Here is a 25,860-nt window from a genome sequence, read left to right as displayed (position 1 = left end):
CACTTTGGCATGTACCACGCCTACTGCTCGAAGATAGCTCGGATAGGCTCCAATAAGCCCCGCGACCCTTGTGACGATAAGCGGATCATAAAATGGCTGGCTGGTTATTATTTTTCGCAAAATAACGATTTGAAATATAATTTAACCGAATTGAAGTGAATATTTTACTCTATTTAGTCAGTTTCAACATTAAAACTAACATTTAACTAAATTTAAAATCACACCATGACCTTTTGTTTGTTTAAAAATACACTTTATATCACTTTGATAAAGCCAAGAACACGATCCGAGGAGACTGACCTGTAGCTGACTGTTTAGTGTCACGTGACTGTTACGTCATTGCGTAAACGGAAGTCGTTGTGTCAACATGGCGGCGCCCTTGGCGGGCGTGTTTTGTGTGTAGTGTCGAACGTGAGCAGGTCTTCGCAAATTGCTTGCTTATGAGGCGAATGATAGGAATCACTGAAAGCGGATCATGGAGAGACGCGAGTTCATCGCATCCCTTGTGGTATGAACTGCGCTCGACTTCTCATTTTGACACCATTCATTCATCAGTCATTACTTTACCGGCCAAACTATAACATGATTGAACCGAATCTGATTGCAGACTGGAAGTTTCAGCTACCGAAACCACACGGATATTGTTGTTTTACAGTGGTGTACTGTGCGTGCATCTTTGGAGCTCGTTGCAATATAGATAACATTAATCTTACCAAGTACCTAGAATTGTATTAGTTAAGATTTCAATAACATTTTCGGGATAGGATCACATTTAACGGTGGATCAAGAACGGCCAGTTGCGAACTGGGATTCAAAGACAGATACAGACATGTTGACAAGTTAAACGGGACCTGAAATTCCAATTCTGTTTCATGCGAACATGACAGACACTCCTTACCCCGAGGCCCTGCACTGCAAGGCAAGTGCAAGAGCAAGGTAAAGTGTATCTTACTAAAAAATTTTTTAAAAAAAACTTTTTTCTTGCTGTGCCCACCTTGGCCTCTTCTAATGCTAACAATGCCAGTACAGTAATAACGACTCCTCGCGATAAGATGGCAATATTTCGAAAACGAAGTTCATGTATTGAAATATACATCGTCCTTCATTCGTTTTGTTGCGTGTTTAGGTATACGTTAACAGCAACTGGCTTGTCGAGAAAGCATGCTCAGGGAGGGCAGAAAAAAAAATATTCATTTTACATGATCAAACATTCATTGCGCGGCAGTATTGTGCCCCTCGGTGTGCTGACACAGACACGGGGGAGATATATATGTTTTATTCTTCAGAAAGACCTCGACTGATCAAAATAAATGTGAGGAACCCCACTAGGATGTGACTGGTCCTGTACTGAATGTATTGCCAACCTTGGTAAGATGAGGGCAGAATAGTAGCGCCCCTTTGAGCCTGCGGGTCTTGCAGCCCTTGTACGGCCTGCCACGAATACCGTGACAGACCGTGCGGCAAGATATGAATAGGGAGGAAAAACGTCCAAAATCCCACAGAGCACGATGAAAACGGGGCTGCTCTGCCTGCTGGGAAGCGAGCGCAAACATAGCCTGAACGGTGCTTCTGCCACCCAGGCTGGAGGGTGCGCCGGGATGTGCGTGGATCTTACCCTTTTCCCGCTGGACACCATGAAGACCAGACTGCAGAGCCAGCAAGGCTTCTACAGGGCCGGGGGCTTCCGGGGCATCTATGCAGGGGTCCCGTCCGCCGCACTCGGCTCCTTTCCTAGTGGTAAGACAACAAGTACTGTATTGTTCTGTTGACAGATGAGAGATCACTCTGGCTTCCAAGCCTACATTAAAACTGGACCATGCACTGACTTATTTTCCCCTACATGAAATACCTGAGGATCTGCTGCCCACTGCGCAGCCCGCAGATTGGAGTACTGTAATCCAATCGAATACACAACCAGTGAGGCGATCGTGCTGACCACTCGGCCACTTTGCCACCTGGGGTGGAAAATACCCCCCACCCTTCCTCCAAAAAAATAAGTGTGTGTGTGTGTGTGTGCGCGCACATGCACATGTGTGTGTGTTTTACTGTTTTTGTTGTTTTGAATTGAGAGATGAATGTGTGTGAATGAATATACAGTGTATATATATATATATATATATATATATATATATATACTATACACACCCACACCCACAAACAGCTATGCAATGTCAAACTGCGAATATATGGGGTCCACTGTACCAATAGGAGTTTAAAAATAAAATTGAAGAGAATTTTCTTATGCTGCACAACTAACCGAAGGTAGCCTGACACGGCTAGCAATTCCTATAAGTGCAATATACACACCAGCACAATCCAATCATTTCATTTGCGGGTAGTGAGGTGAATCGAGTAAGTGTGTCGGGGTTGCCCATTTGACTCCAAGGTCTATGCGGCTTTGCTCGTTTTCAGCGGCTGCCTTCTTTGTCACCTACGACTGCGCAAAGTCCCTCCTCGGTTCTGGCGGAGTGCTCAAAGAACCGCCGGCGGCTTCGGTCTCACACATGCTCGCGGCCTCCTTGGGTGAAACGGTGAGTGTGACTCTGCCGCCTTTTGTCTCGCCACTGTCGTGATTGTCTCTGCAGGTGTGAAATTGTGTGGCTCTCGGCTTTTGGGTCCAGCTGGGTGTGTTGCCCGGGCTCCTTTTGGGCCATCCCGGTATTCACTTCTCCCGCTGGGTGAAAAAGATCTCGTTGACTAATTTACTGTGCCGTCTCCGAGACCCCCAGACTCTCCGGTGAGTGAAACCTTGGAGCAGTGTAATTTCCTCTGCCCATCGTTTCCCAGTCCTACTCGATGATGAGGGATAGGCGGTACAGAAAAGCCCCCCCCCCCCTTCCCACCCCCCTGCGATACCACAGTACGAGGTTTTCTGTATTCATGGCTTTTAGATGGATGTAGGTAATTTACCCAAGTTTTGCATGCATATGAAATGGGCTTCATTCCCTGCGGGTCTGCGTCCCTCCGGTGCATTCACACTGTTGACTCTCACATTGGTGCAAATGCAGTCAGAGCTATCGTTGCAACAGAGACATCACTGCCTGCAGTTGATCCCCTTCAAAAATGCACTTGGTTTCAACTTTTTGTTGATGGCTCAAGCCAGATAAGTGCGAAAGGTGAGGCTGAGTTTGTTCCTGGCTTTAACCCATTTCCCGCTGTTCTGGATTTGAGCACATCAAACAGATTGAAATCCTCCACACGGAGCAGAGCGCTTTCTCTAGCTCACTGGAGTCTGGCTTCTGCATGCCTTCTCTTCAAAGAGGGTAATCTTCGGGCTTGGCCGCGAAAAGACAACCTCACTGCTCAGTTGTATCCAAGGTCTAAATGTTGGCGCGGTGATGCAATCACAGCCGCATCCAGTCTCTTGAGTCTTCATTATTGGTGTGTTTTGAAATCTTCGCACTGATCGCCTGTTGCAAGGGTGGCAGCCGGATGAGATTGAGCTGGTGGGGATTTGATGCAAGCAATCATTAACGTGTCGGTGGAACAAGTGAGTGCCACGGCAAATGATCGGCTGTGTTTGATTCAAATTTCATAAGTCGGGAACGCATCCTGGGCGGCCCGGTAGTCCAGTGGTTAGCACGTCGGCTTCACAGTGCAGAGGTACCGGGTTCGATTCCAGCTCCGGCCTCCCTGTGTGGAGTTTGCATGTTCTCCCCGGGCCTGCGTGGGTTTTCTCCGGGTGCTCCGGTTTCCTCCCACATTCCAAAAACATGCATGGCAGGCTGATTGGATGCTCTAAATTGTCCCTAGGTGTGAGTGTGGGCGTGGATGGTTGTTCGTCTCTGTGTGCCCTGCGATTGGCTGGCAACTGATTCAGGGTGTCCCCCGCCTACTGCCCGGAGACGGCTGGGATAGGCTCCGGCACCCCCCGCGACCCTAGTGAGGATCAAGCGGTTCGGAAAATGGATGGATGAGGGAACGCATCCTCAAATCTAAATTCGACGTGCTCAGTATTAATTTGGCTGTTGGAAATGAATTCCTGAATGCCATCAAAGCATTTGGGAATGAGCGTCGAAGTTAGCGTCTGTGCACTGAGAGGGTGAGAGAAGCGCGCGATTGTTTACAGGGCACATCGGTTTGGACGTACCTTCTCATTTTGAACACTTGGCAAGTCCAAGCATTTGACCGTTTATCAATATGTCCCAAATCCTTTGATGTCGTTCGTGGCCGTCATAATAATTCCCACGGAAACCTATTTGACGGAAGATGTGATATGTCAACAAAAGTATGTGGTTGCTCTCCGACAAAGTCATTGGAAGCAGCTTGCGGGGATTCAAACGGTGTCAGAAATGGGCTCTCGGCAAGCCGCGGTGTCCCGGTGACGGTGGGCCGCTCCCATAAAGAATGCGCAAGATGATGGCGGCTGCCAGGCCGAAGCAGGCTGTTATCCGGCCATTAGATCAGATTTATCTTCATTCCCATTCGCCCGCCGTCTGGTGTGAAAGCTCATTTGTCAAAGGCAGGCGGGCGGCGGCGGCGGCCTTCTCTGGCATCTTTTCGCCCCTGCAGCTTTGCTGTCCCCTTTGTCTTACCTCTCACGTCTGTGGGAGGCTGCACGAGAAAATATCTTATGCACTCGTCGATGGTAAAAGCGGCAGCTCCTTGAAGATGCCTCTGAGAAATAATCCACGCTTGCCTCGGAGCGCGGCGTCGCGCTCGGCGAGTTATTGGCTGTTGTTTCAAAGTTGAGAGGCATGCGGCGTCCTCATAACGTGTCTTTTTCCTCATGCCCCCTTTTTTTGCCCCGCTCATTCTCCCATCTTATTTGTCCATTCTTGTTTGTGTTATTGTATCTTTCATGGATTTAATGGATGAGGCTGCCAGAGGTCATAAGGAAGAAATGGAGCTTTATGCTTGGCGTATTAATTACATTTTTTTGCATCAGAAAATCGGTTAAATTTACCTGCAAATTAACATGTTTCCCTGAATATTCTGCCTTTTTTAAAACTCAATGAAGAAAAATATATATATACACACACACACCCTACTGTAATTTGCTTTTAGATACGGTTCGTTTTTCCCCTCTCTTGTCAAGGGCAAAGTACATGTGGAGCTATGACATTCATCTTGTCTACTTATAGTTAAATTTGGTTTAAAGTCCCCCCCCCCCTCCCAGCCTATTGCCTTACTTTTATTTAATTTTGGGTGAAGAGAAAAACTTATCTGGTTGACATTTTCGGCTGTCGCTTCCGATGAAGCGATAGCCGAAACTGTCAGCCAGGTAAGAGTTTTTCCTCTTCACTGAAAAAAGAAACCTTAAATCGAATTTAAAGTGCATGTGTCTTGTTTTATTGTGTCATGGTCATTGCAGCCCGAGAAGGAAAAGTTTTGATCGTCGTTTTCCACGGCGTACAGTGGGTTGCCCCAGATTGACCTTGTTTGGGGCATGCATTGGAAATTTAATTTGTGCCTTACTGCAGCAGTCTGGAGGCGAAAGGGCTCACATTTTACTTTGGCAAAATATCACCAAACAGGAATCTAAAAAAAAAAGTCCATCCCCAAGTTAATTCTCAATTGTTCTGCCCGTCAGTGTACCTCTCTGACTACCCGACCAAAGCGAGGAGGCTAATTGAGACAAATGCTGCTGACGTCGTGTGACTACCTCTCCACGCGGTGGCGCTCTTGCTCCACGGTGGAAAGAGTCACCGCCTGACTTGAGTGGACTTTCCTGCCCGGCTGGCGGTCAAGGCAAGCTCACCTGATTGCGCGCAGCGACGCATGACCCAAACAATAAAAGAATGACATTTCGATTTGAGACGATTGTCATGCGACAGCTGTTCAAGTCTTGTTTGCGGTTGCACGCTCCTCGCGCCACTTCTTGCCCGTGTTTCCGAATCACCTTTTTGTCAGGGTGACGATGACTGCGTGACCCGACGCCTCGACCGGCCGTTGGTCGAGCCTTGCATTTCCTCTCCTCGAATCTCTTCTTCCATCTTGTAGGTGGCGTGTCTGATCCGGGTGCCCACAGAGGTGGTGAAGCAAAGGACACAAGCGTCTCCTTCATCCGGCACATACCGCATACTTGTGGTGGCCCTCAGGGAAGAGGTACAACCGCCGAGGCGCTTTTGATTTTAGTTAATTTTTTTTTTTTTGCTCAGTCCACGAAGGTGTTCCACTTCTCCAATATTTTGAACGCTGGCCCGCATTCGTCCAAGAAAATGCTTAACTATCCATAAGGGCGGCGGACTAATGATCTCCTGGGCGTGTGATGTGTTTTTTCAATCGGAAAATTTGGTTCCAAGTGAAGCTGAGCAAGTTGTCTTGCGGTTTAGCTCAACCTGGACGTGGAAGTTTATTCTCGAGTGATTCAAAGTGCCGCTTTGCAACCGTCAGTCACATTGCTTTTCTGTCTGTTTGAACAGGGTGTCCCAGGCTTGTACCGAGGATTTGGCAGTACTGTTCTCAGAGAGGTAGGATGAGTTCTTCTCTCTCGTTCCTAATGTTTACGTTGAGGGCAAATATGCAGCGCTGTCAGGACTCTCTTTCCTGATGTGTTTTTTTTTTTTTTTTTTTTTTTACTTCTTCCTTGCTTTTTAATTTGGCGGTTTTAGCTTTCTATTTGGAATGAAATGAAAGCTCACATGTTTGTTTCAACTGCTGATTTGCTAAACTGGTTCACCTAGACAGTTTCCTCCTTGTGATGGAAGTCACATCAGATCCCACACAATTTTTGTTGCGTTTGGTCCGACCTAGGTCAAGTGTTGGAAGTTCTACGTTCCCCGTTCTCTTTTTAAAAAGTATCGTAAACAAATGTGTACGTATGAAAATAAGATTGGATCGTTCCAAGTTTGGAAAACTACAAAAACTTCATCGACCGAAAGAGATCTCACAACGGCACGGCAGTGGTTACAAGGTGAAGAAAAAAAGCCATGCTTAGGAGAAAAAAAAAATGCCTGCAATTTTGGAACTGGCGTGCCAATTTCAGTTTTAACAAGCATAAGCACTTTGACATCAAAACGCGAACGACAACAAAATGATGACAACTAATTTGAACCAGCCCGTATGGTTGTTTGGTCCATGATTTTCTTGAGTCTAAAAATGGCGCGGTAAAATCTCTCCAAGTTGATTTTCGCACCAGCTATACTCAAGTGTATACACAGAAAATAAGGGAAGGGTCTGAGACAAAGTACATGAAGGTGACACTTGCCGTTCTGTTTTTCTTACGGGGGGGGCGGTTTGTTGGAAGGTGGCGTAATCGAGTCCGCTCCGTTGTGTGGGCCTGTACTTATTTTCTACCTCACTAAACTGATGTTATTCACGCAAATTCCATCTGGACAGCTGGGGGGCTGGGACAACAAGACACTGTGATTTCTCGAAGGGACTCCGAATAAATGAATACATTTGTAGCCTGGTGCACGACCTGCGCGCATACTAACACGGGCAGATGAATCGCAGCGGTGGCAGCAGGGATCTGTGGCGCAGCAACAGCAAAGGATCCTGCCCGTGCCGTGATTGGCTTTGACGCTTGTCGGGAAGGTAATGCGTTTTCCTCTCTGCCCCCTTTCGCAAGCCACACTCTCTCCCTCTCCTTTGGCCAAGCGACTCCATCAAGATAGGTTTGTTTATGTGCCACGGCCTGCCGCTTTCTTTTCTTGCCCGCCAGCGAATTGGGGTCCAGCCTGCGCTATCTAGTCATTCCGTGGCCTTCACGAGACCTTCCTGACACGCCTGATGCCACATTAGGGGCTGACGCAAGCGGGTCGAGCACAGGGATGGGGCTTGAATTGTATATACAATTCTCCTCCTCACAATTCCTCGTTCAAGAGATGGCAGAAGGTGGAGAGCAAAGAAGACGAGAAGAAACGATCACAGAAAATAAACAACCACAATGGATGGCAAATGCAGACATGACGGCGACAATGCCCACCAAGATGTGGTCGCGGCCCGTATACCGAAAGGTTCCACCCGCGGATAAAAACTTGCCAATTATCACTTGAACGAAGTAAAAATAAATCCATCACTCAAGAAATCATGTCAACCTTAGACTCCATCCCGCCACAAAGTTTTGTGAAGATTGGTGGACGACCGGTCGTGTTTGTATTTTTGTGTTTTTGCTCCAAAACCAACCAACCGACAAGGAAAAGAAAATTATGAAGTCATTGGAAGTCATTCGGCACGATGAGCGAATTAGAACGGACCCACGGTCGATGTATTTGTATTACCTTATTGTACCACTAGGGGGCAGACGACGCTCATTCATTCATACATTGGCGTCACTCTTCGCGACTATTCTACCCCCCCCCCCCACGCCAGCTCATCACACTTCAGTCAGCTACTACAATATAGCTGTGCCCCCAGCTTTTCATCTCAAGCTCTGTAAACTGAGGTTCAATTTGCTCGAAACCGCCGCAATTTGAAATGGCATAATGAGTCGGAGATGAGCTATTAGGCGCTTTATTGGCATCGTAGCTATCCCGACCGTGGCTCTAAGTGAAACTGACAGTCTGAGGCACCTTGAACCCCCAGTTGATTGACTTTTGAGTGCGGTCGCTCCGCACGATCCAGTTGGCAAACACGGCAAGATGATGCACTGAGACCAGTGTTCACTCGCTACCTTGTTCACTTCTTGGCCAGATTTCCAATATGTTTGAGGTTACAAATTGCTCACAGCTATTTGTGGGTTCTACGGGTTCCCAGATCAGAGCGGATGAAAGCAGCAATCGATCGTGTCGCATTTGCGAGTAGCAAAGATGCTAACGCCGCATATCGGAACGTAACTTGAAAAACATTTAGGTCTACATGATGAGGCCTATTTTACTATTCTCGATTGGTGCATTTCTTTGTAGTTCTCTGTGTTCTTTTATTTTATTCTACCTTTGTTGTAGAGTAGAACAACACCGTTTGGAAGGAATGAAAACAAATCCATGCTAATGTTACATCTTTGTTGTCAGTAGCACCTGCTTTCAAACTGGCATTTTAAAAGCAATGCCGAAAACGGTTGCCGGTCTGCGAACCGCATGTACTTGTCTCAAACGGTGCGCGACACAAAAAAGGTTGGTGACCACCGCGACAAAGATGAATGGTGGCACTGGAGAACTGATGGATGGGGCCTCTCATTTGTATACACGCGTCGATGACATGAGTGTCGCCGAGTGGAGAGCGACATCCCCCGCATTTTGCCCCTGTTGCCTGCGCTGACACTTGAGCAGAGTGTGATCATCCACGCGCTTCCTTCCGGCCTCCTCGGTTGTATTTCTTAACTAGAAAAATTTCAGCACCGAATGACCGAAAGCGGTGTTGCCCAAGACTTTTGCTGGCAGAGGCGCAGGATTAGGCTGCTCTGCTGTCAGGCCCCGCACACGTGTGCTCTGCATGGTGCAGATTTGGCTCTGCAAGAATGTGCATGAGTGTTCTGGAGAAGGCATTTGACGGCTTTGCCCCTGAGACCGATGCATCACGCTGACGTCAAGCTCCATTTATCATTGAAGCCTTTGTAAAGCAGCAAGTGTCTGGGCCTTAAGCGTTGCGGACCCCCTCGACCCCCCCCCCACCCCTTTTTCTGTTGTGTGTTTTGGCAAAAATAAACACAAATGTTACTTCTGTCGTTTTTGCAACCACCTCCCACTTGTTCACGTGGTTGTTGGGGACATTAACCTTCAGACTTTTCGTTTTGAGGCTTGGGGTTATATTTTCTTCCCGCAAGCTTTGTTGTGCAGAGAATCTCTTGGCGCCTCGCATGTGTTTTCAATCGTGTCTCGCAAGAGAGTCGTGGTCGGTGGCGGGTGTTCACTGTTGGGAAGTCATCGGTTTAGAATGAGGGAAACGTGGCCGGCAGCAGATTGGATGCCCTGTCAAAGGAAATTGCTTGCCCTGATCGTTCGGAATTTCGTGCCAGCAAACCAGATCGAAGGTGATCCATAATGCCCTCGACAGCAATATGCAAATATAAAAAGTTAAAAAAAAAAAAGGTACGCCTGTTCTATTTGAGTTTAGTCGACGTTGGAACATGATCCAAAGGACCACGGTCCTTGTTTTGTGTTGTTTTATGTTGAGAGGGTAGAAATTTCATCTTTTCTGTATGTTACACATTCGTACAGCACATTTGACAAATAAAGTTGTATTCAATTCAATTCAAGAATCCCGTATCCGCTTCATCCCGCACATGGTCTTTGCAATACCGGGCTCGGGAAAGACTTGACCGGCCCTTTCCACTGCCACATGACTTTGGAATCAAATCGGGCTGTGATTTTATTTCTTTACACAAAGGCGTGTCCTGTCGCTTGCGTGGTGGTCTGTGTGTGTGTGTGTGTGTGTGTGTGTGTGTGTGTGTGTGTGTGTGTGTGTGTGTCCCCAGACAGTCACCTGAGGCTCCCCAGAAAAACAGCACCTGCCCTGCCAACCCAACGTGCCCTTCAGTCTTGGGCCCGCCCCCCGCCAACCGTTGCCCTGACCCTTTTACCGTCGCCCTGCTCACAGGGAACAAAACACCTGAAAGTCAAGGGGGGGGGGGGCACTGTGATGTCACCGCTTCATGTTCAATGAAGGAAAGATATCGAGTGCCAGTCGCAGCAAGAGCATTATTTGTCTCAACCCCGGTCAAGGTTTGCCGTTCAAACCAATTTCTTTCCCTTTCCCGCCACACGAGGCTGAGTAGGAGTTTTACTGCTGGAGGAGGTTGTACTTTTCTTGCGACTTTTAATTTACATGTCTCTGCAAAAGTCTGGCAGTCTCATTATATTTATTGTTTTAGCTGTGGTTTAATCACATCATAGAGTATCATTGTTTCTTAGTCCCTTCAATAGTCCCATTTGATTTGATATGCGCGAGTGATGAGAAAAAAGCCCAAAACTTTCAGTTGACCCTCAGGCAGTGATTGGTGAGCTGAACCGATTGTTTTTAGGCGCTGTCGCACTTTTGCCGCCTGTCCATGAAACATCTTGTGAGATACGCTACCCAACTTGTATGCAAATCCGCTCGGAGACAGAAACGCCGTTTTGCATGTACGGTTGAAATTCAAAATATTTGAAATCTCTTACACGAACAACTGCTTTTCTACGACAGGTTTGACCTGTTTTGCGCTGCTGGCAATGGGAGACGCCTTGCCTTTGTCTGTCGCGTTAAAGGGTCAAATCATTTTAAGAGGAATATCGGTAGGTTGATTTGAGTCTCCGTCGAAGCGCTTTGCTCAACTTAGGCTCAGCGATCCGTGCTCGGTTTTTGCTGCTGCCATGTCAGTTTGGAGGAACGCCGGCTCCTCAGTTGCACACTAATGGCCGAGTCATGAGTCTTGGCCAAGGCTACATTGGTGTGATGTCATGTTTTGAATGTGTTCATCAAGTCAAATCACATTGATTTCTATCGCCCTTAATCACAAAGGGCTTCGCATGCCCACCATTGACAAACGGTAACCGCATCCCCTGACCTCAACCCCCAGGAGGGCAAAGGAAAAAAAATAAAAAAACACAGCTCCCTTGTCACCTCGTTTGCCTCACAACAAGTCCTCATTTGTTGTGAGTAAGACTGGCCCAGGTTGACATTTGCGGGGATGAAACGGCTGGAGGCGAATGGGGTCGGTAGTTTGATTGGCTTGCAGGAGACGCGCCGCTTCAACTTAAACGCGCGCAGGGTGCAGCCTTTGGCATTCAAGACTGTCAGGTGGAATTCTTCAGCAAGTGGCGCAGTCAAACACGTTCTAGTTTGTACAGCTGGACGGGCTCCCGTGAGTGATTGCCTATCGCTGAAGGCTGAACACTTCTCACAGAAGGGCCCCTCGCTCATTCTGTTGGAGGCATGACCTCCAACTCATCCAGCACAAATTTGCTTCTGCAGAAAGCGCTCGCTTTCGATGCATTATGAATTTGTTATTCCATCCTCTCTCTCTCTCTCTCGTCCTAATGAAGTGAGAGGCTAAACGGTTCATTAAAGCACCCCTATCTTGTCTGTTCCAGAGGTATTGAACCTGTGGATTTTGTTCAAAAAATATTTTGGGGAAAACTTAACTGTAATGGATGCAATGCCGCTTGACTCAAGTCACCTTCTTGGCTGCAGCTCAACTGCCAAACCTGAGCAACATCCCTTTTAGACAAATGCCGGGTGGAGAAATCTTTTGCAATGCTTTCAATCTTAGATTTTTGCCACATTTGGTGCTCAACGCTGTGACAAACCTTTCATGGATGTCATACATCCATGAAATATGGATCCTTTATCCTTTATGTCATAAAGGATAACGGATATCTTATACTTCCTTCATGCAGGATGCACTAAACACCCCGGTGTAGTTTTTTTTAATAACTATAATTTTTTTTGTACGGTCACGTGTATTCTCACTCGTTTAGCATGTCTGTGTAAGCTTGAACATGGGGGTGCCCAAAACACGTCCTGTGTATCTGTTCTATTGTTGACTGTATCACCTTTCATCACATCACAAATCTGTTTACCAAACAGTCAGTCCATCAGCCTACTTTGCTGACACACCGTAGATGGTATGTGGTTGCGTCAGTGTGTGTGTCTGCCACGTGTACGGTGGATTTTTCAAGTCAACACACCCGGGTTCAAATGCAAGGTTTTTGTGGTATTAAAAAAAGGAAGATAAAAAAATATATATAACTTTGTCCACCATTGGTGTTAGCTATAACCTGGACAACTCAACAGAAACCCCCCCCCCCCCCCAAATATTTTTGACAGAAGTGCAAAGGTAAGTAAGCTGTTTTCGAAATGTCCCTGAAGGCAACACCTCACACTGATCGATCCAATGTAGTAAGTCAGCGGGCTGGCTAGCTACATCGAGAGCGGGCTAGCCGGCTGTCCAGTTAGATGTGTAGCTAGCTAGCCACCTAGCTAGCCAGCTATTTATGTAGCTAGCTAGACAGCTTATCCATGTGAGGTGTCCGAAAACGGCAATTACAGTAAGCAGTTATTTCACATGACCTTCAGCCAACCAAGCAACCAATCAGTCAGTCAATCTATGCTCGTATCTGCATGGTAAATGGTGAGTTTGTCCTGACTCATTTGACATATTTGAATGTGATTGGTTAATTGTGAACACCGTTTAGACAAGGATGTGCACAGCTGCGACGTCACATTTTCTCAGGGGTTTATTTTCACGTGCCTTCTCTAAAAAGTAAATGCAAACTCTTTTTGGACAGGTTCCATCTTTTTTCTATATAGGAAAAAAATGGCATTTGAACAGGGATGTCTAGACTTTCATTTTGTATGTTTTTGTGTTTGTGCGTGCCTGCGTGTGTGCATGCTGGTATTTCTTTGCAAGAGAATCCATCATGTTGTATAAGCAGACAAGAAATGTGAACTTGAATGTGAATTGCTCTTCTCGTGACCCGTATTCATCCGACTGTTTGAAAATGGCCGCCGCTGACGGCTTTCCCATGTGACTAACATCTGGATTTTTTCGAAAACATTGCACAGCGTGTTCCTTCTTCTCTTTCGACACGTTAGTATCGAGATCTTTCACTGATAGTCGGCGCTATTTGAGAATGTATATTTCGTTATTGCGCTCGGTTCAATGGTAATTTCCGGCAAGCTTTGTGACATGACCCAACATCACAGATTGTTTTACATGCTGCTTTGTCTGAATTCTCAGACTTGGTTTATCCCCGTGTGGAAAAGTTGGCTCGCGCTCCAGTTTGGAAAATGCTGAGCATGATGCAATCGCAAAAGGACTTTGTGCACCTACGTGCGCCGCGCCGGCAGAACTGTGACCTTCATTCTCAGTCGGCCCGAGATTATTTTCGAATCCAATTTTAGAAATTGAATTTGAAATTCTTAATGCCTTCTAAATCATGATTCCAAAAGCGAGGGCTTTTGGACATTTTGACAGATGGCTTTGCAGTGGTCATCGGGTATCAAGTGCTAACATGGGATCCAGCTGCATTCTCCAGCTCATGAATCATTTGCTCCACATCTGGTGGCAGGCAAGTGTGGAAGAGACTCAGCTCAGCACATTCTTGTTTCTGATCCGTTTTCAAGCTTTGACTTTCTTCGATCGGCTACAGCGTGACCGCTCTTGTTCAGTGTCGGACATCGAAGGTATCGCCATTCGTACCTCTTTTCTCTCATAGCAACGATTTTGTTTGGCTTGATAGCGTCTGGAAAAAGAAATGATACTAAAAAGGACGTGACACGATTGTAATGATACTTGTACAATATGTTCCTTCCTTATTTTGATATTTTGAGGTGTCTCATCTTTCGTTTGCACTTCCACACGACAGTGCACTAAAAGCACACAAACTATGATGCCGAGCATCCATGTTTTTTGAGAATTGTATAAAGTATTATTTTCAGGGGTAGCTCATTTTGTCGCTCCAATGACGGCTGAAGCAACAGCCTAAACTGTCAGCCAGGTAAGAGTTTTTCCTCTTTGCCTCCCCCTCTACCCCACTACCACCCCCCCTCCAAAAAAAGGCCACTGTCTGGGGAAAAAAAGAAACCGTAAACCCAATTTAACTATTAGTACACAAGATGAACGTCGTCAGTGCACATTTTGTGGCTGGCGACCCCCCCCCCCCCCCCCCAAGAATTATTTACGGTAGAGATTTGTGGCAAAAAGAAAGATGACTATCATCTGTCTGTTGGCACGGCCGCCTATACTTGTACATTTTGTCGACTTATTTCCGAGCCATCATCCATCATCTTGCCTCGCTCCGCTTTTAAAAGCTCATCGGTATGCGCGAGCTGCAATACAACCTATTAAAAGTCTTTTGTCAAATTGCGGCCAACTGGCTTGTCCTCCAATCAGGCTCATGCGGAATATATTTTGACATGTGTTTTTCTGCCCTCCGCCGCGCGCTTAAAGACCCGTGACAGGCCGAAGCCTCTCGGAATACTAATAAAGTCCCCGCTAATACGCTTGGCGAGGACGCTTAGCACGCGCAAACACACAACCTGGAGTGGTGTCAGCAGAGGCACACGGCCCACGTCTCTTTACGGATACCGTATAGAAGCCGTCGCCTTCGATCGGCCGCAGGAAGTCTCCGCGAGCACGTTGCGCGTAACGCTTGGGCTCGGACGCGCCGCGCGTCAGGTGAAACGTGACGTTTTGCGTGCCAAACTTGAAGATGGCGGGCCAGTCTTCAAAAGAAGTTTTTTTTTTTCCCCCCTCAATGCTTCCGCCCACATATTAGCTTTTCACATTCTCCGAGCCGCAGAGTTCATGGAAACGAGCGGCGTCGTTTGAGCCTAAGCCTGCCGGCAAAGCCGCGCCGACCACCCGAGGACTCAAGACGACGCCTCACTCTCTCGACTGAAGGCACTCGCTCTTCCTCTGTCGTTTGTTTTTGCTGATTGGAGTGGGCACATTCTTGTCGAGCTCAGTCAAGTCCCTCAACTCTTACTCGACCCGCTCCTGAACTTGCGAGCTCCTGTAAAATCCCAATTCGGCTACCAAGGTCGTCGACTCCAAATCAAGCTGTTGGAAATGCTTCTCGACTCCACTCCGCTCGGCTGTATTTCGAGAGCGCCGTGTGCGAAGCGCCGTAGGCGGAGTAAAAATGATTCCGACGACAACAAACGAGAAAACAATCAATTCACGACGCAGACGGTCGATGCAAACAAAACGAAAAATCAAGTTTCGTTCGAGTCGAAAGCCCAAGAATCAAAAATGAGTTTTTTGAAGACGGGTTTTCGAGACGGGCAGCGCCAAGGGGGCCGGCCCAACGTTCGTTCCAAAGAGAGGGAGCGGCGACGGGAAAGACTCCGTCCCCTCGGAGCCCCCGCTTACTTCTCGGTACCTCCGGCACGGGGCGGGCGCGTCGGGGCGCGGGACCCGTAAAAGGTTTGGGGAGCCGGAGTAGAGTGATGAGCCCCTCCGAGGAGTGCCGGGCAAGAGGCGGCCGACTGGAGACGCTTGACGGAGGACGGGCTGACTCCCAAGTCAAGCGCGTAGCAGACATCCGGCCGAGACGAAGGCACGAATGACTGTTTCTTGGCAAAGCTCCCATTTTCCTCTCGGCGCTCCGAGAGCAGATGTTGCCGATGCACTTTTTTTTTTTTTTTTTTTTTTTTTTTTTTGACGATGTCCAGGTTGACTGTTTGTATGAGGTCAACTCGCCTCGGACCAAGTGTTGAATTAGCTCATGAAATGGCATGAAAACGCACCGGTGTCGTCGTATTCTGCTCAAACAGATTGGAAGGAGAGGCGCGGACGGCCGACCGGTAGCCTCGTTACTGCCATCGAACACTAACCGCGTCAAATCAAAAGTTTTTTTTTTCCCTCTCTCGCTGAATTTTTCCTTTTTGCTTTCCCGTGGCAATACTCAATCCCCCGGCCCGCAATGTGGCCTCTTCAAAGATGAGCCTCTCGGATTTGAAATGTTACTGCACATGTGAAAGATTCCGCTGTTGTGTTTTTCAGATCCCGTTCTCTCTGGTGCAGTTTCCGCTTTGGGAGTATTTAAAGGTACGTCTGACGTCCTAACTTTTATGTTGCTGGAGAGCATGACCGCAGCCATATTTCTCACTCTCCTTCATTTCCTGTAATGATGTCCAGTGATCAATACACGACAGTGACGTGGAAGGTCCGCAAACGTGCAGTGGTGTGAACCTTAGCGGCAGCCAAAAGACGGATTGTTCCGTCCCGGTTTCATGGCTTCCTCACCTGCCACTGTCCAAATCAAGCGTTGTGAAAATGTGTGTGTGTGTGTGTGTGTGTGTGTGTGTGTGTGTGTGTGTCGCTCTCTCTCTGACCCCCCCCCCCTCCCCCTTTTTCTTGTGAAACTCAATTTTATTTCATGCGCTCTCTCACCCGCGCGGTGGCCCCTCTCCCCTTTAAGTGCGCGGCTCTGGACACATTAAGAAAGCGGCTTCTCTTTGAAAAGACGGCCTTTTGTTGGGGGTGACATCATGTCTCAAGGGGCACCAGAGGCGGACAGTTAAACATTCCATCAACGTTAGGGGCTAATGGCTCAGCTAATTTGCGCAATCGCCCGCACATCTGTGTGCGTGCACGTCTTGATTTCCGACAGTTGGATTTTGCTGTCCACAAGTGTGCCTTTGTCCCTCTTTCGGGGGGGGGGGGGGGGGGCATCTGCGCCCATGACTGCAAGCTCTCCTGAGTGTTTGACTGGAGCCTGGAGGGGGTTTACTTGGAGCAAAGATGGCCATAGAATCGACGGCCCATGGGCCATTTATAGACCACAACATGACCCCGTCCCGTCCCGTCCCGTCTTGTCTCACCCTGAATGAGAGGAGCTGCTTCCGGGGAATGTGCGACCTCCTGAGCTCTTGGGCCTGAAGTGGTTTCTGAAAGAGAGGCGATAAAAAATAACACCGAGAGGAATATCTTCCCCTACTTGGCGTGATTCATGCATGCACAGTGTCAGCCGTTTGTTTGGTTTCTCTTCAGTCTAGGTCGGAACTCATTTTCGCATGGTTCGCTGCTTTGTATTTTCCCCCGCCTAGGTGATTTGCACTGCGACTTGGCAGTTTTTGTGCTGGAAGTCTGACCCTGACGCCAGGGTTCAAAGGTCAAGGAGTATGTTTTCCCAGCTTTCCCCCTCTGATTTCTTCTTGAAGCCAAGCACGGCAGCAGGAAACAGACCATTCAAATCAATTCAAATTTTTTTTTTTGAAAACGAGACCATGCAACCGATTCCCGTTGCAGAAGGAAGAGGCGCAGGTGGGCAATCTCACAAAAAGAGCAGTAAGTGCGCCACGCGCTAGCTCCGTTACTCCCGCGGACACATCATCACGTACCTCCCGGTGCCGTCCGCGTGCATTTTTGCACCAAGGTTGACCTCCTACGGTCCCGGCGTCTCACTTGTCAAGACGAGGGCTTCTTCCAAAAAGTGTACGGACGCAAAAAAGAAAAAAAAAAGCTCACCTATCAAACCATGCCGGCACACACAGCCGTAGGATATTTTCCCGTGCTAAGTCAACACTCGGAAAAGCCGCATGTGGATCCCGCCCTCGACACACTCGGATCCTACCTCGACTTGCGGAAGAAAAGTGTCGTAGCCTTCCGCGTGTGCTTTCTGAAGCGGCAAATATTTGAGGGGTGGCCCAGTCATGTTTTCCAAACGCTGGATCTCGCGACCGACCTCTTCTCTCTTTTGTTCCGTTCCTTCCTCACGCGCTCTTTCTGATTCGTCTCCCCGCTCTGCTCTCTCTTGCAGAGTCGGTGGTCAGAGAGACGAGGCGACCCGCTCCACTCTTGGCAGGCCGCGCTGTGCGGAGCTTTTGCAGGTGCTGAGGATTACGGGCGCAAGGGGGAGGGACGCCGCGAGCCGCGTGGCTGCCTACACGCGCGCCGCTAAAGCTCACGCGGCAAATCCGCCCAAAGAGGTTGGCGGAGAGACAAATGGAGGGAGAAAACCCATCGCGCTGCGGTCAACGCGCATTCTTGTCAGGGTGGGGCAAATGACTCGATGGTCCGCTTGCAGCCCCGATGAGTATCGGGGGCGGTGAGGATTCTTCGCGTCAGGAACGATGAGGAATATTTGCATGTATAGAATTCCTTCTCGGAAAGTAAGCCCAACTGTACCAGAACGTGGCTCGTAACCTCAACCTGTCGGCACCTTCGTCAAGCAGAGAGAGAGAGAGAGACCGTTTTGGTGCGGCCGCTCAATTTTCCCAGCCGCGCATCGTGCGTTCGTGACTTTGATTTGAATCCACCAGCAACTGCGGCAGTGCACCAAACGTGCCGACTCCCGCCTCCAACTCGCCCGAAGCGATGGAAAGGGCTTTAATGCGACGTGAAAATGAGAACCATTTGATTTGAAAATCATTTGGGGAGTCAGAACGGGAGTCCGCCGGCGCGACTTGTAGCGTTTTTCACAGATGAAAAGAACAACGTAATGGAGGGGGAGGAAAAAACAAAAGCCGAGCCGCGACTGAGCTCCTGGATTCGGAACTCGGCAAACGGGCCGACGTGAATAAGCACGTGTGGAGGTGGGCCGGGGAAACGTTTCCGTCCACCCGCAGCGGCCAGCCGCCGACGGGGGCGCCGCCGCGTCCCAATCTGCAGGGGCGCCGTCCGTCGTCGTGGGAGGCCCGGCTAGCTCGGGTTGTGTCGAGACGATCAAGTGAAAATATCCTGATATCAATCCACATAGGACGCACGCGCACGCCAGCCTCAGGTCGGCACGGGATTATGCGTCGGGGCGTATCGCTCGAGGGAGGAATGAATCGGTTGGATTCCAAGTGTGTCTGTTTTTTTTTTGTAGCCCCCAACAGAGGGGCTCCCAGATGGATCATATCATCACCCGAGGAGCACCATGACGACGCTTCAGCGTTTATGGCCGCTTTAATATATCGCTGCAAACCGCGCCTTTCATGTGGCTCCGCCGGAGTAACGTTTGTGTATCGCCGCAGGTGCGGTGGCAGCCCTTGTTACCACTCCTCTTGATGTGGCAAAGACGAGGATTATGCTGGCAAAGGTACGCAAGGCTCTCTCGCGCGCGCCTCTGCCATCCCGCCTGCACCGTGTCGGAGGGGAGGAGCAGAGCGCGCCCCTCCCGACAAAACTCTATTGTGTAAATAAGAAGCACTAGACTGTAGACGTCTGCGCGTTTGGCCGGGCAAATGGCCGACCGGGCTCCCGTGTTGCGGTTGTCAACCCGGCCGACGCGGCCGCCCCTGCGAAAGGGCGCATGGAGGGAGACCAAACGGCGTCGCCCATTTTAGCTCTCGCCACGCGCGCTCCATCGTCACGTCGCCTCCTCTGTCTGTCTCTCCCAGGCCGGGTCAAGCACGGCGAGCGGCAACATCCCGCTGGTGCTTTGTGACGTGTGGAAGAGTCGAGGCCTTACTGGGTGAGTGGGCCAAGGCCTTTTCATCGCAAATGCCATCCAAAATAAACAAACCACAAAAAAAAAAAATCCCTTCTGACATCACGCCTCACGCGAGAACGGTTCAAAACAGTCGGAGGCTGCGCACTCCACGAGTTTCTGTCAACAATTGGGAAGACCCGAGGCAAAGTAAACTGCGCCACGGGCGGGGTGCAAATCGGCCGTCTCCAGGGACGACTTTGTGTCCCTACGAGCACAAATGTGAATGGAAATGTTCAAAATGTTGGACTTTTTGGAGATGTTTTCATTTTTTGTTTGACCTCGACGTTTTACTTTTGGAGATTGATGGTCCATAGCGCGAAAGGCCACCTTCAGAGGAACGCACGATGCCGCTTCCCTGGCGCCGTAGCGGCCGGGGCAGCATTTTCGTTTCCGCGCGATCGATCGTGATTTCAAGCTTTTGACTTCCGACATCAGCTCGGCACAACGCTTGCGCGCGAAGCGGCCCTCGGCGGTTGGCAAGAGCGGAAGCGTCTCGTCTAACGCGGCTTTTTGTCGGCAGGCTGTTCGCGGGCAGCATACCGAGGATGGCCTTCATCAGCGCGGGCGGTTTCATTTTCCTGGGAGCCTACGAGAAAGTCCGCCGCACTTTGCTGTCCTAAGCGTGCGACCGACCGGGCCTTCCGCACGACTGCTGTCAGCTAGAAACCAGAAGAAGAGGCGTTTCCTGCCAATACTGTGAAGGACTTCAGTTTTTGACGCGAGAAGCTCGGCAATTTAGTTTTGGCTCCTTTTTGAGCAAATCTTTAACGCGGTGAACTTCATTTGACCCGCTCCAACTTTAGAATGCGCGTCTTGCGCAATGCTTTCGTACTTTTTGCGCAACTTGGCAAGATCTTCTCTTGCAAGGAGCCGCACGGCAGAATTCGCAACGGACGGAGCGGTACGTTTCCCGGTTTATTTCTAGCCGGTAGTCTTCTTAGGGGAGAAAAGAAAGTTGAACAAAAAGTTGCGAAACATTGAAGCAATCAAACATTTGGAGGTCAAATGAAACTCCCTCGGAAAAGTTGTCACGCGAGTGTTGCCGTGCGATTTGGGCCGCGTGACTCGAAGCAAAACGCACCTTGATTGTGTTGAGAGAAAGGAGCGGGAATGCAGCCGGTAAAGCCAAATGGGATTTTATTTGACACTTCATCAGCATGTCGCACGCGTTAGCATTTTGAACGCCGACATTCGTTGCGTTGGAATAAATTACCGTTGAGCCGTTCGTCCCTTTTCCCCGCGACGCCGACGCTAACGGGTTACTGCTGCCATCCCGGGCCGTGCGCGACCCCTCATTTACCTCGACGGGGTCTCGGTTCGGATAAAGGACGCAACTCGCCTTTGCCCGAAAGCTGCGGCGATCCCCGCGGCGTGGCCGCTGCGTGCGGGTTGGCTTCCCTTGACCGCGCCGACGGAGGTCGCGACCTTTTGCCGAGTGGGGCCTTCGGAGCCGCTCGCGACCTCAAGACGCAAAGCTTCTTGTTTTGAGAAGCGGCATTCCTGCCGCCTGCCGAGGGAGCTCGCAAGCGCTTTTGTTGGCAGCAACCCTTCAGCATTCAGACATCATCGCCACCAAAAAGCTCGTCCTTCATACAACATCCAGCGCTAATCAAAGTCGTCGAATAATCATTTGGCTGCGACCGCTTGGATCGCTTCGGAGAAAAAACATTCAAGTGCAATCAAGTGTTGTGTTTGCAACAGTGTACCAGTGTCTCTCAATAAAAGCTCTCGTACGCGAGCTATTTTCTTTGACCATGCAATAAGGCACCGCAGCTGACTGTTGGTCAAAGCTGAAAGAGGGCTGTTTTTCGTTTCTTTGTCCTCTGAACAAAAATAAAATACCGTCACTCCTTTGTCATGCACATAAATCCAAATGCTCTTTTGTAAAAGATCAATCTTGTGTACAGTCTCAAGTCCCTGCACATTCGCACACTGTCCGTGGTTCCCGACAGTGCCGTGAAAACGTATTTGCCCGCGACTCAAATTCTCACTTTTGTTTTTGCATAGTTTACCAAATTGAAGATCAAACACACGAAAGATAAGCCAAACATCAAATGGTGATTGGTCAATCTACAAAGGGGATGGGAATGGAAAAAAAAAAAGATATCAATAGTCCTGACTTGACTTGACTCCAAAAGCGTTAATTTGGGTGATTTTAAAGCCATTCAAAAGTTGCCCTGCTGCAGAACCGGAGTGCGCCTCGTCTTAAGGGCATGAACCGATGGCCGAACATTCTCCCTCAGGATTTTCTGATAAAGAGCAAAATTCATGGTTGAGAGCGAGTCGTCCAAGTCCTGAAGTACCCAAGCAGACCACGACACTACCACCAACATGTTTCACTTTTTTCTTCTTCCTTTTTGTGGCAGATGTAACAAGACACGCCCCCCCCCCTTCATTTTTTCATTTCAATTTCAGCTCATCGGTTCATATGATATTCACCCAAGAAGTCTTTTGGAAAGAATTTTGAGGATCTTAAATATGAAATTGGGGGAAACGATGCAACAAAAGTATGAACTTGAGAAGAAGGCAAATACTTTCTGCTGTACTGTATTTGCTTCAAATGCAAGTCACATTTCTTTTTTTCCACAGCTAGAAATCTTACTGGTCACCTCCCAACAGAAGGTTTTTAAACTATGTACAGCACATACGCTCAGATGGGACGCCACCCACACAAGCTCCGTCTTCAACCTCCTCGGCGCTCCAAGTCGCGCGAGGCTCGGAAGCGCCTGGCCTCGATATGAGGTAGCAGTTTATTTCCCAGTGCAAAGAAAGAAAACCAAAAAAAAAAGGGTCCACGCAGCGAGAGCGAGTCCACCGCGACTCGGTGGCTCTCCTCAAGGGGGGGCGCCGCGGGCGGGCGAGGAGCCGACGGCGTGGCCGTCGGGCAGCAGAGTCCGCCTGAGCTCGGGCTCGCGGTCACCGTCGAGATGTCCTCGGCTCGTCAGCTTCACCGGAGGGTGAAAAGAATCTTCCCGCTCCGCGTACGCGTACGCGGCCGGCGATCCTCCGGCTCTGTTCGCTGGGAAGGTGGATGGCATGAAGAAAGCAATGAGCCACACCTCTGGAGATTGGCCACTGCTACACATCTTCTTTACCTTCTCGATCGCACGGACGCACGTCGCGGTCCTCGCGGGTCCCGTTGCAGAGGGGTGCCGCGCCATCCGCCGGGTGACGGCGCGAGTAGGGCGGAGGGGCGACGTGCTGGTGATACTCGCTAAGCCCCGACGGGGCAAAGCCGTGCGCCCGGTAGTCCGGGTCTCTGGAGTAGTGCTCGCTGCTCTCCAGGCAGTCCGTGCACATCGCCGGACCGTCGAAGCCTGCGGGGAATTGGGAATGGGACTTCATTGACGATGATGATCATCATCGTCCTCATTCTTTTTCAAATCTCGGTCGTTGTCAGCGTCGAGGGACCAAAACACAAGTCGTTCTATTGCTCAGTTATCCGATTGCCTTTTCTGCCAAATATCATAGAACGCAACGTCAAAAGAATCGGCTCGCGAGCGGCCAGCAGCAGCCCGCAACCAGATATGGCGCTCGGTTACCCGCGGAGTCCGCGGCGTGTCCGTTGGGCCGAGGTCCGTTGGCGGCCTCCGCGCGGATACATCCGTCCTGGCGCTCTGACAAGGTTCCCTGAGAGGAGAGGTAGCTGGGCACGTCGGGGGGAACCATGGTCTCGTCTGGAGAGAAGCCGAGTGTGAGCGCGGGGCCCCGCAAGCCGGAAATGTCATCGGCCGAGACTGACCGGTGTTAGTGACGCTGCAATCCTCGCTCTTTTTCCTCGTCTGGTAGATGATGCACACCCACACCAGGGAGGTGAGCACGATACTCGTCACCACGGCGATGACGACGATCCCGACGGCGACCGCGCTCAGGCCGGCCGGCGGGGCGCAGGGCCCGCGGCGCCGGGTGACCAGCAGCTGGCTGTGAGCGCGCTCGGCGCCCAGCGGGTTGGACATGAGGCAGGTGTAGCGGCCGGCGTCCTCCAGCGTGGCGGCGCCGATGACCAGCAGCTGGTTGCCGGGGGTGAAGTGATGGCGGTCGGACGGGCGCAGGGGCCGGTCGTCGTGAAGCCACGTGATGCGGGGCGCCGGGCTGCCCAGCGCCTTGCACTGCAGGGCCACCGTGTCGCCCACCGCCACGTTGCGATCCTCCAGGTCCTGGGCCAAGTGGGGGGTCTCTGCAAGGCAACCGCAAAAGGGGGGGGGGGGGGCTTCAATGCAAAGGAACGCCAGAGCGGGAGCGACGCGCCAGCTGGAGACGCGGACCCCAAAGTCGAGCGCCTCCGCCGGCCGGGGGGCGTGACGAAGGAACGGACGACTGCGAGCGCTCTTGGGAAAGGAGAGCCTCCACTTGAGCCGGCTGCCCAAGATGAACCGAGCTGGATTTGACTCGGCAGGAGACTTGAATTTGAGTTGGATTGTTTTTGCGCTTTCCACTGTCTTTGTTCTTTTTTTTTTGTTTTTGGTCTGAATCGTTTTTGGGACGTGTCCAGCACTTGCAGACTGCGGCGGCTGGGCAAATACACTTTGGAGTTGCGGTGAAACGTTCTGAGCGACACCTCTGAAATGGAAAAAAAGGCCTCGGCTGCAGTCAGAACCGGTTTTGCGTCCACCACCCGGTCGTGTTGTACAGACCATTCGGGGCCGCGTCCCTTCACTGAAATAAAAACAAACGGTTCCTCGAGTGTCGCGGTGCATTGTCGTTGAAAAAAAAAAAAAGCAAAGAGAATCACGCGGCGGTGAACACAATTTGTCTGCAAACGGCCTCACTCTCTCCCCTTCGGCTCCCTTTCTCTTGCCTCCGCCCCCTTCAACCGACACGCTCATCTCGGGCTCCCCTTTTTCTTGACCGGACACGTTTTCCAGACGGAAGGCTGCCTGAACCCCCCCTCTGTGCGGAACAAACATCCTTCTGTGAGCCGCTCTTGCTCCCCCAACAAGCCCCTTTGACCCGTAAGGTTGGCCTTTGGCCCCTGAGCCGCAGCAAGGCCACAGCGGCTCAGGGGAGGGGGAAAGTGGCGATATATACAGTATATAAATCGATTTTCTGCCATTCTACCGCTTCCCGAGTTATTTACAAGCGCCGGACGACACCGACTTTGAAGAGAAGTCGGTGGCGGAAGGGACACGGACACGTACCGAGCACAGTGAGCGTGGCGTTGGCAGAAACGGTTCCCGCCGTGTTTTTGGCCGTGCAGCTGTACACGCCCATGTCGTCCGGCTTGACGTCCATGATGAAGAACACGTCGTCGTCGGGCATGACGTGCATCCGGCGCTCCCGGGCGGCGGGGAAATCCGTGCCGCCGTCCTTCTGCCAGGCGATCTGCGGCGCCGGGTGGCCCTCGGCGGCGCACTCCAGCCTGGCCGTGTGGCCCGTTCTGATGGTGCTGTCCCTGGGCGTCTTCACAAAAGACGGCAGCACTGCGGACAAAGCAGAGCCGGCGTGGGTTGCTTCGGTCAAAAATGCTCGGCCACCCCCGCGCAACAGAGAACGAGCTCCCGTCACCGAGTCAAATCAATTTGTGACGAGTGGCAAGAAAGAGATGACTTTTGCCAGCAGGGCCACTCAACGGAGCCATCGAAAAGCAGATGAGTGCAACGTCAACGGGCCTTTGATTTGCTGGAGCGTGGCCGCGATATCCGGCAGCCATGTTTTTGCAAAAGAAAAAAAAAAAGAAAAAATCCAAATGTCACCCCCCCCCCCCCGTTTTCTCGTGACTGACGGCCAAGCGAAGCCACGCGGGCGCTCGTCGGAAGCGTACCGTTGACAATGAGGCGGGCCTTGCTGGAGTAGGTGGAGCCAAAGTGGTTGGTGATGACGCACTGGTAACGGCCCTCGTGCGCAAAGGTGACGTGGCGCAGGTGGAGGATGGTCGTGTACTCTGTCGCGGCGGCGGCGGCAGCACCGGCGCCTTGGGGCTGAGCGCGCACGTGGGCGTAGTTCTCCGTCTCGGCGCGTCCCAGCGGCTCCTGGTCCTTGCGCCACGCGAAGGTCACGGGGGACGAGCTGCTGCTGGCGGCCGTGCAGGTGAGTCGCACGTTGCTGCCGAGGACCGCCGCGATGGTTTCCGGCTGAACGGTGATTTGGGGTTTGGGAAAGTCATCTGAAGAGGAAGGGAAGCGGAAGGAAGAGAAAA

At 50.5% G+C, this 25,860-nt stretch overlaps 2 protein-coding genes across 4 annotated transcripts in view; one reads left to right on the top strand and one right to left on the bottom strand.

Annotated features, from left to right (window-relative positions):
* Positions 1-361: 361 nt before the first annotated feature.
* Positions 362-24,408, top strand: slc25a26 (solute carrier family 25 member 26). Of its 3 annotated transcripts, XM_086118582.1 has the most exons (11): positions 362-508; positions 1,581-1,737; positions 2,413-2,531; positions 5,944-6,048; positions 6,366-6,413; positions 16,310-16,354; positions 18,069-18,138; positions 19,267-19,331; positions 19,633-19,706; positions 20,245-23,418; positions 23,514-24,408. In XM_086118582.1, the coding sequence occupies exons 1-10, from the start codon at positions 476-478 to the stop codon at positions 20,342-20,344; spliced, it is 816 nt and encodes a 271-aa protein (XP_085974708.1). In that variant the 5' UTR covers positions 362-475; the 3' UTR covers positions 20,345-23,418; positions 23,514-24,408. The 3 variants fall into 3 exon arrangements, with proteins under 3 accessions (XP_085974708.1, XP_085974709.1, XP_085974710.1); XM_086118583.1 differs by lacking the exon at positions 18,069-18,138; XM_086118584.1 differs by lacking the exon at positions 23,514-24,408 and having other exon boundaries at positions 19,119-19,331; positions 20,245-20,317.
* lrig1 (leucine-rich repeats and immunoglobulin-like domains 1) overlaps positions 20,845-25,860 on the bottom strand; it is an 18,421-nt gene continuing 13,405 nt past the window's right edge. Inside the window, 7 exon segments of the mRNA XM_086118581.1 lie at positions 20,845-22,560; positions 22,562-22,743; positions 22,820-23,041; positions 23,267-23,401; positions 23,467-23,901; positions 24,863-25,144; positions 25,486-25,827. Of these exon segments, the coding sequence (XP_085974707.1) occupies positions 22,408-22,560; positions 22,562-22,743; positions 22,820-23,041; positions 23,267-23,401; positions 23,467-23,901; positions 24,863-25,144; positions 25,486-25,827 (1,751 nt within the window). The 3' untranslated portion in view covers positions 20,845-22,407.

This window comes from Hippocampus guttulatus, chromosome 8 (assembly GCF_054856545.1).
Source record: "Hippocampus guttulatus isolate MCC_2025c chromosome 8, RoL_Hgut_1.0, whole genome shotgun sequence".
In the NCBI taxonomy this organism is placed as follows: Eukaryota; Metazoa; Chordata; class Actinopteri; order Syngnathiformes; family Syngnathidae; genus Hippocampus; species Hippocampus guttulatus.
The sequence above is the reverse complement of the archived record's forward strand: the minus strand, read 5'-3'. Positions and strand labels throughout refer to the sequence as shown.